The following is an 8,911-nucleotide window of genomic DNA, read 5'->3' on the forward strand; positions in this document are numbered from 1 at the left end:
ATTCCCAAATCTTATATTTTAAAAATATTGCCTAGAATGAGAAGCTGGGTTCTTCCACAATGAGACTACCATTTGAAGGCTCACTCAGTCCCAGGCTTATGAGAGCCAAGACCAGTGAGAAGGGGGCTAGGGATTGTTGCTTGTACCCCTACATCCCCCCCAACCCCTGCCCCTTTTAGAGCAAGTGTGTGTGAGAGAAGATATTAAAGAGGTATCTGTTGTTTGGCAATTTTGCTAAGTCTGTCTTCACTACTTCTACGCTGTGCATTTGCTAATTTGGAGGCCTGGCCATTGACAGACTTGCTCCATACACCTGCAAGCAATTTGCCGGCTCCGGTACCGGAGAATTGCAGAGATGGCAGCTCGCACCTATTTGATTTTTTTTTCCCTTTTCTCAATGCACAGCAAATTTGGCTTTCAGTGCGTTATCTCTTTTGTTAATGCAAAAAGATTCCCTGGGCGAAAAAATTGCTCATAATTACCAGAGAGATGGGGAAACTGCATTAGAATAAATAAACCTGAAATTACTGTAATTATGTTGTGTTTGATGGGCCCGGCTTGTAATCAAGAAGAGAATACAGTGAAATGATGCTGACCCTCTTGGGTTTGCAGCTGTACGCGCACTTTGGGGTCTTTTTTTGCAGAAAAGAGTCATTTTGATAATCATTAAGCTGTGTGTAACCTATTTCAGAAGTGTTTTAAAATGAGGTTCACATTTTTTGAACAAGGGGAAAAAATCCCAAAATTGCATTTTGCCATTACAGACTCATACATAAGGAAAGGTTGTGTTTTCTAAGTGACAATTGTTAAGAAATAATATTCGAAATCAGTATTTAATCATTATAATGAGGTATTGTTTAAATATAACCACCTTTAGATTATTCATAGTTTAATTAATATACTCATTATGAAAATCTTTGAATCAGATATTTGATGAACTACTTGTCAGTAACAAGGCAGCATTAATTAGGCCTATATTGAGATTAACATTTTTAAAAGTGCAACTGCTTATAATTATAATAGAGCCTAACTAAAGACCGCCTTCGTTGAGCTAAAACTAATAATTTCTCTATTTGAACTGTTAGCAAGAGATTATTAAATTAGTATAAGCTAATATCTCGAAATAGTAAAATCTGCTTGACCAAACAGATTTTTGCCTGTGGCTTCAGGCCCTGGGCCCCGGCTGCCGCACAGGGGTCGGATGCGCTGGAGCAATCCGCCAAAACCTCCCCTCTAGCAAAGTCACGTCTCCAGGGAAAACCAAATCCCGGAAGGTCCCTACCCCCGCGTTGGAACCCAGCCTGGGAAATCAGTTCTCCCCCAGCTTGGAGGCCCGACCGCTCCCGGTCTCAGAGATCTTATCTCCCCCATTTGCACTCCGGGTTCTGGGGGCCTGCGGGACAGGACAAGCTCCAATCTCAAGCCCTGAAGCGGCCTCGAGGTCCCCCGCTCCATCCCCCACTACTTCCCCAGCTCCCTCCATCACCGCCCCTCCACCACTTCCCCTCCCCTTCCCAAAGGGCGTCAGAAGAGCCTGGAGCATCTGCTCTTTCACCAGCACCAATTGAAAAATGGGTGCTTGTCACAACACAGATCACTGCCTTCCCTGCTTTGCTCCCCACCGCGCGATGCAAAGGGCCCCCCAAAGCAGAGGGCCAGCCCGCAGGAAGCAGTGTCAGAAGGCGAGTGCGAGGGAAGCGGGAACCGATCCAGGCAGCCCGTCCGGGCCCGCAGCTTCCCCGAGCTTCCTCAATCTCAGCTGCTGGCTCTGGGGTTGGGGTTGGGGTGAGAAGCCGAGCCATCACCGGGTGGAGAGAGCCAGGGGGGTTCTAGCTGCACGCAGGCCACATCTCCTGGAAAGAACTCATCAGAGAGTTCCCCTGGAGGTGCCTGCCCCCTTACTGGCCTGGCCTCGGGACTTTCGAGCTAGCGTGGGGAGGGGGGTGTCATCAGCCAGCTCCTGGGTTCTAAGGAATCAGCAGAGCCCTTCTGCCGCTCCCTTGGCATTTCCATCTGAGGCGCAGAGAGAAGCCGGGGATCTTTAGGCGGGAAGGGGCCTCTCGTAGAGGATGGGTCCGATGGTGGGAGTGGCTGTGGAGGGGCCCAGGTGGCGCCTTGGGACTGTCCCCCGGAGCTCAGTGATTGACTGGGTATAGCCTGACAGACGTGTCCTTCCGGCCCCTTTCCGGTGTCTGGCCGATATTTTCCGCGTCGGAATCGAGAGCCCTGGGGGCAAGCAAAAGCCGGAAGGCCAGATCGCGGGAAAGGCTAGGGGCCAAGCCCAGTGTCTCTGCTTTCAGTCCTCTAGGCTTCCGGTGAGGTGACTGGGTGTGGGGGGCACTCAAGTCTCTCTTGCCGGCTACCTTTGCGCTCTGCTTTCATCTCCTCTCAACAAGCCTTCACAGTTCCTTTGGTTCCAGAGCCCTTACCCCTCTGCCGCACAGCACCTGTTCCTGATCCCCCCCTTCCAAGGCCCCTGGCTAAAGAGTCGCTGCCCACCCTGTAACCCAGGTAGGGATCCGACCCCTTGGGGGTCAGAAGCAGGGCAACATAAACGGTCCCAGCAGCTAGGTAGGGCCTTGCTGGTACGTCTGGGGCCAGGAATCTATCCCTGTCGTTATCTGTCCCCAAAAGCGGAGGCTTGGTCCAACCCACAGCACCCCCTCACACAGCACACCAGACAGCAGTTCTTTCTCGAAACCATAATTTTACTGTCTCAGAGAAACTTTATAACTTATTTACAAAGTTCTTTTTTCCAAGATACAAATCAATAAGTTAACATTCTCAATATAAAACTAAACTTTGACATAGAGAACACAAAACACGGTTGTTTTCAACTGATCACATTTTCCAAATTTCACAAGTAAAATGTCAAGATTTTTCATTTCACAAAGCATCGGGTTTTACAGCCACACACAACAGAACGGAAAAAAGCTAAGCTTGTGCAACATGTTTACAGAACAATAATAATAACAATAATAATTAACAACAATAATATGTACAGCGATTAGATCCTGCATTGGAGACTAGGTGCCCAGGGTGCCATTATTCTGTGGTGGAGCCTCTGGGGATTAGTGCTGCTTTTGTCTTCCTTTAAAGCTCACTGGCTCTAGGGCACTCCTTTCTGCCCGCCTGTTTTTTCTTCACTGCCCATCGGTCCTCTTCCTTCCTCCCCAAGGAGGGAATGAGGGTTTTCCTTCTTGTCCAGGCTAAGCGACCGGAGTGTTTTTCCCAAGATGAGAAAATTGTGTTGGCTTCATTTCTTTTTTTCTTTTAAAAATAATACGAACATGTAAAAATGCAAAACATTAGGTTCCAACCTCTCCATACCAGCGAAGTACAAAAGTTACTGTAGAAGTTAAAAATCACCAGGTCCTCCTTAATCGTTTCTCCCGGAGCGTTTAAAGTAATCGACGCTTTTGGACCTTGCGCTCCTTGCGCCCCACAGAACTGCAAATTAGCCAACATTCACCCCTCAGGCGAAGAAGTCTATTTCTCAATAAATAAGAACCCCTCCCTCCAATTCCCCCCAATTCCTGAACGAGCTACACAGATGGTTAGGCAGGCCCAGGAGAAGGTCCGAAAGAACAAAGCGTCCCAGCATCCGGAGTTGGCCCGAGCCTCTTCAGACCTGGTGACTTTTCTCAGAGGCCGCAGAATGAGGACAGTGGACGGACGAGGACCTCGACTTCGTCAGCGCACAGATACACAGCGAAAGGAGACAAGAGACGGACAGAACAGAAAAGAGCGTTTGCTTTTTCTACATTGTTTTTTGTTTTTCCTGATAGTCCCACACAGCTGAGGGTCGGCGGGTCGGGTCCAGCTGGCTCGTCTTGCTGCTCTGGCTGTCTCGGGCAGTTGTGCCTGCGCTCCGAGGCCGCTGTCTGCTGTCGCCGCGCAGGCCTGGGCGAGGGCAAGCGCGCGGGCGCCGGGAAGTCACCGGTCCAGATCGCGCGGGACTCCAAGGAGGTGACGGGCGTCCTGCCTTCACCGTTCCTTCTTCTTCCCCCTGGTCCCTTCTCCGGGCCCAGGGCTTGCGGACAGGGTAGATGGACCGGAAGGCGGGAGGAACCCGGGCCGGGGGAGACGGGGTGGAGGTGGGAGGGTGCGGGCGGGCAACCTCACATGAGTTGGGGTTGCTGCATAGCTTCTTGGTGCGCCGAGGGGTACCACGACGTGTAGCTGGGTATGTAGGAGCCCGCGCTGCCGCCCGAGCCCTTCCCGGATGAGGAGTTGGGGTTCCAGCCGGGCGGCACTGGCGGGGAGGCGGCAGACAGCGCCCGGCCGTTGGCCAGCGCGCTGCCCTCCAGAGCCGCCCCGCCTTGCTTCATCAGTTTCTTGAACTTGGAACGCTTGTTCTGGAACCAGATCTTGACCTGCAAAAGCAGACAATAATGTGACTCGGCTAGGTCCATTGTGCCTCCCGTGGTCGTCGGGGAGATGAGGGAGCTGTGCGTGGGACCGTGGAGGAAGGATCTCCCTCGCTGCCCTGCGAGACTGGGCAGCTCCCCGCTGGAGGAGCAGAGCCCCACCATCACCTGTAAGAGTCAAAGCCTCCCAGGGCAGCTGCCGGCTGCCGGTGGCCCACAGAGGCAGCTCTCAGAGAGCCAAGGGGGCGTGGTGGTGAAGAGTGACGGGGGATCCAGACCTTCGCTTGTCGGGGACTCAGCCCGACCCTGGCAACAGTCTGGGGAAGAAGCAGCTCCTGCACAACAAGGAGTCTTCAAGTCCAATATGAACATCAATAAAAGAATTGAGTGGAGGAAAGAAGTACAGGAAAGGAGTGCAAAAAATTTATTTGCAATGCCACCTACTTTCTCCTTGCTCCATTCTTTCTGCCCTTGAGTGAGTTGGGGGCTGACAGAGGAGGCCAAAGGTTTTGTTTAAACTTTTCATTTGGACTTAAAATGTCCTAGTGTCTGTTTGCTCTTCCCAGCTCTGCTCCAAATCCGGGCCCAGACATTGGAAACCTGCCCTAGTCCTGATCAGAAAGCCCATGTATGAAGAGCAATCTGGGAAGGAAGGTCCGGTTTCTCCTCTAAGGTCTGGGCCTTGGGAGGTGGAAGGTGAAGGAGATTTCCTCCTACCCCAGCCCAGTGAGGAGGAAGAAGAGGAGGAGGAGGAGGAGGAGGAGGAAGAGGAGGAGGAGGAGGAGGAGGAGGCGGAGGAGGAGGGAGGCTCCGGCCTGGGCCCTGAGTGATTAGCTACACACTTTAAAGGCAAAGAAGGGATTAAGCCCAGCGTCTATTGTTCCAGTTGTTCGGGCACGTGTGACCTCAGACTCCCCAAACAAACGTCTAGGGAAATCCTTCTTCGCCCTAATCAGATTGTCCAGGGACCTAGAGCCTGGCGGCAGGCAGCGTGGAGTACAGAGTGCAGTGACAGAGCCAGGGCAGAAAGAATGAGGAAGGAAAGAGAGACGCCTGGAGAGCCAGGAGTGGGACACACACACACACACACACACACACACACACACACACACACACACACACACACACACACACAATGTCTCTGACCCTGCGGCGCAAAAAGCAAGACAAGAAGCTCCGGGCGCAGGCCAGCGGCGGGAAGCCCGCTTGGCAGAGGGGCAGAGGCAAGGTACCTGCGTCTGCGTGAGTCCCAAAGAGGCCGCGAGCTCCGCCCTCTCGGGCAGAGCTAGGTACTGAGTTTGCTGGAATCTCCGGTTCAAAGCCTGCAACTGCAAACTGGAATAAATCGTCCTGGGTTTGCGGATCTTTTTCCCCTTGCCATTGAAGCGCACTTCACCGCCTTCCACCACCGTGCTCTTCTCGGAGTCAGCCCCTGGAGGGACAGCAGAAGCGGAGGGCCGCTGTTAATGTAGGGACAGCCTTTAGTGCAGGGAGCCCAGGGCCAGTGGCAACCGAGGGGTGGCGGTGGCTGGGCTGAGAGAGAGAACGCTCAAGAAACTCCGAAAGCCAGGGAAGTGTCCCATAAAGTTCGAGGGCCAGACTCGGGCCGCAGCAGGCGGACTGGGGCAGTTCCCAAGCGTGCAGTTCCTGCCTTTGCAGGGAAAGTTTGCTATTTTTGCAGGCAGTAGTTGAGGTTTAATTACCCTTAATTGCATACATTGTTTATAGCGCTACGCAATAAATAATTACTGAGACTAATACGTGCACATGTGGGTTTCTGTTTTCCAAAGGGGCATTGTGTGCTCGGCGCACAGAGCCACCCAGAGGCCCAGACAGTTCCAGGGGACGCTCTCGGATTTATCCTTTACTGGATAGTTGCGAGTGGGGTGGAATTTTGAAATTTTTTTCCTTTGCTATGACAGGGATCCATAGATTGATACCCGAAACCTCCACTGCTCCGGCGTTCTCCCCACCCCCACCTCTCTCTCCCCCTCTCCCTCCTCTCTCTCTTCCTACCCCCTCTTCCTCCCTCCTTTCCTCCCTCTTTCTGTCCCTCTCTCCCTTCATACCCTTTCCTCTCCCTCTCCTTCTCCCTAGCAGGCGCACGTACCTGGGTCCTCCAGGCGGCTCTGGGCGAGGCTGGCGCTGCCCGGGTAGGACTGCACCGAACTGATGTAGGGGCTGGACGCGTGGCTGCTGACCGAGTTGACGTAGGGGTAGCCCAGCGGTCGGGAGAAAGACGAGGCCGAGCTGTAAGCGCCGTCGGGCTGAGAATGGCCCGCCGAGTGTAAACAGTGCATGGAGTAGTGCCCGTGGGACATGGGAGAAGGAGACATTTGCTGGTTGGGTGGCCCAAACTCCATAAACACCGCCTTGCCCGACACGGGGCTGTTGAGACTTTCTGGCATGGTGGTCATGGTCATCTCTTCTCGCGGGGTCTGGGTGTGGGTCTCTCTCTCTCTCCTCTGCTTCCCTTTTGGGGGTCTCTGTGTTTCTCAGGACAGGAAGGAACCCAATTTAAGCGGAACAGGGGTTTTCACTTTCCATTCATAAGAAAATGGAGTTTGTCTCTTTGAAAAGTCTAAGCATGATGCTGCCGAGCTCCCCAAACTCGCTTCAAAGCTTTGACTCAGCCAAGGTCATAAATATTCATGAGCTGGCGGAGCTGATTGGTCCGCTGTCTTGCATAATCACCGGGGATTGGTCCGAGGCGCTCCGGCTCCGCTGGACTAGAGCGGGCGAGGCGGCCGGGCCTCGGGAGAAACGCGTCCACACTTCCCGGCCGGGGCTCCTCTGCAACAGAGCGCGCCGCGTGGGGCGCACAATGGGCTGCAGCACCCGCGCCAGGACCTCCGTGGCCCGCGGCTCTTCAACCTCCCGCCTCCCCTGGCACGCCGTACTTCCCAGAACCCCACCAGAGGCTCGGGGCAGCAGCCCTCTCCCCACAACAGTCCCCACCCTCCGCCCGCCCCGCAACACCCAGACAGGGGCACCGCTTCTCCTAGCCGCAGTCACCTGGTCCAGCGCTCAGCTAGGGCTCCGGAGCCCAGCCGCGGCCTCAGAGCGCGAAGTCGCGCACGGGGGTGGGGTGGGGACACCAGAGGCAGCCAACCGAGCGCTTTCCTCCCGAAAGTCGTGTGCCTGGGTCTGCTCTGGCATATCCCTGCGGGCGGGTTTGGGGCCCTCTGGGCGAACTCACTCACTCGGCCGCCGCGCCGCCGCCGCCGCTCCCTGGGGCCCGCTCGCATTGCTCCAGGCCCAGCTGGCCACTCCAGCTCGAGGCTGCACGGGTCTGATTAAAGCAGTGCGCGCAGAGAGCCAGGAACCCGCGCTTCTCCTCCCAGGAAAGGCGGCCGCACCGCCCCCTCCCCCCAACACACACCCCCTCTTTCCCTCCCAACCTTCCTCCGCCTCCCCCTCCTCTTCATTCCCTCTGCGCGGAAAGCCCTGGACTCACTCGCCCCAAGGGCGCGGCGCGGAGTGCAGCCGAGGAGCCGGCGGGCTCAGTTTGGCTAGAGCCGTTGGTTACGAGGTGGTCAGTTTCGGCCTCGCTGGGTCTGGCGAGGGTACCCCGGGTTCAGGAGTCCTGGGGAACACCGAAACCCACGGCAAAAACAGACCAGCGGTAGGCTCGCATATCTTTGTACAGTCATGTCTCTCATTGTCGCCCTGGAACCTCCTCATCTCCAGTGGTCAAAGCGGGCGCCACTGGGCCTGGGGGCAGGGCTAGCAAAAGCTGACAGGGCGCCTTCTATCTTCTGGGGCGCTAGGTACAGAAAAGCGCACAAAAGCCCCCCGCCGCCGCCACCACACAGCCACCCCCACGAGGCGTGGCGCGCACCACGCTGCCTGCTAGGGACTGTTGGTTCCCCATCCCGCCAGCCCCACGGTGAATCCCAAATTACTTTGTTAGGTAATTAGAAAGTGTTGATAATTATTTCTTTCATAATTTAGCGGTGTGACGGGAACGGGGAAATGATCTTGTGAAAGTTCACACGTGCAGATGTATTAGTTACTGATTCATTTGATTAAATGGTAGTCTCAAGTGCTCCGATCCGCAGCTGAAGGCGCCCCATTAGCATAACACTGATGTTTAATTTTCATACGCATAATTAGCCATATATTTAACACTAATAGCAACATGCAGCCTTTCAGCATTAAACAGCCCGGGATTTGATCTGGCCTGAGCTGAACCTTCGGCTATGCACCTTCCCCTGTCTGGAGTGCGCAATGATCACAGGACAAACCTCTGTAATCAAGCACATTTTGGCAGAGGGAACACCAATAAAAATGAACATTCAAAACAAATTACATCGTGCTGTCGTTACAGATATTAGTGGAAGGGGCTTCTCTCTGTTTTAACTTCTGTAGCCGCAGCTGCTGCCCGCGGAATTCCTCTCCTTTGGTTTAAGGGCATGATGTTGGGGGTAGCAATATTTCAGGCAGCGTGGTTGGAGCAAAAAGAAAAACAAAGCAAAAAAAAAATCCTTCAAACCAATAACTGGTTTGCCAACGTTTAAAAAGATTTTTTTTCCTTAATC

At 54.1% G+C, this 8,911-nt stretch overlaps 1 protein-coding gene across 1 annotated transcript; it reads right to left on the reverse strand.

The window, feature by feature from the left end:
* Positions 1-4,023: 4,023 nt before the first annotated feature.
* DLX1 (distal-less homeobox 1) lies at positions 4,024-7,653 on the reverse strand. Its single transcript, XM_029934379.1, has 4 exons — positions 7,574-7,653; positions 6,481-7,163; positions 5,603-5,802; positions 4,024-4,376 (listed from the first exon to the last, which is right to left on the reverse strand). Exons 2-4 carry the CDS (start codon positions 6,791-6,793, stop codon positions 4,122-4,124), a joined length of 768 nt encoding a protein of 255 aa, XP_029790239.1. The 5' UTR covers positions 6,794-7,163; positions 7,574-7,653; the 3' UTR covers positions 4,024-4,121.
* Between the last annotated feature and the right edge of the window lie 1,258 nt (positions 7,654-8,911).

This window comes from Suricata suricatta, chromosome 3 (genome assembly GCF_006229205.1).
Source record: "Suricata suricatta isolate VVHF042 chromosome 3, meerkat_22Aug2017_6uvM2_HiC, whole genome shotgun sequence".
Lineage (NCBI taxonomy): Eukaryota > Metazoa > Chordata > Mammalia > Carnivora > Herpestidae > Suricata > Suricata suricatta.

Coding starts and splice junctions, on each gene's coding strand:
- DLX1 (XM_029934379.1), bottom strand. CDS start 6,793: ATGACCATGACCACCATGCCAGAAAGTCTCAACAGCCCCGTGTCGGGC. Junction 5,803..6,480: donor GAGCCGCCTGGAGGACCCAG/GTACGTGCGCCT, acceptor CTGTCCCTCCAG/GGGCTGACTCCGAGAAGAGC. Junction 4,377..5,602: donor TGGGACTCACGCAGACGCAG/GTACCTTGCCTC, acceptor CTGCTTTTGCAG/GTCAAGATCTGGTTCCAGAA.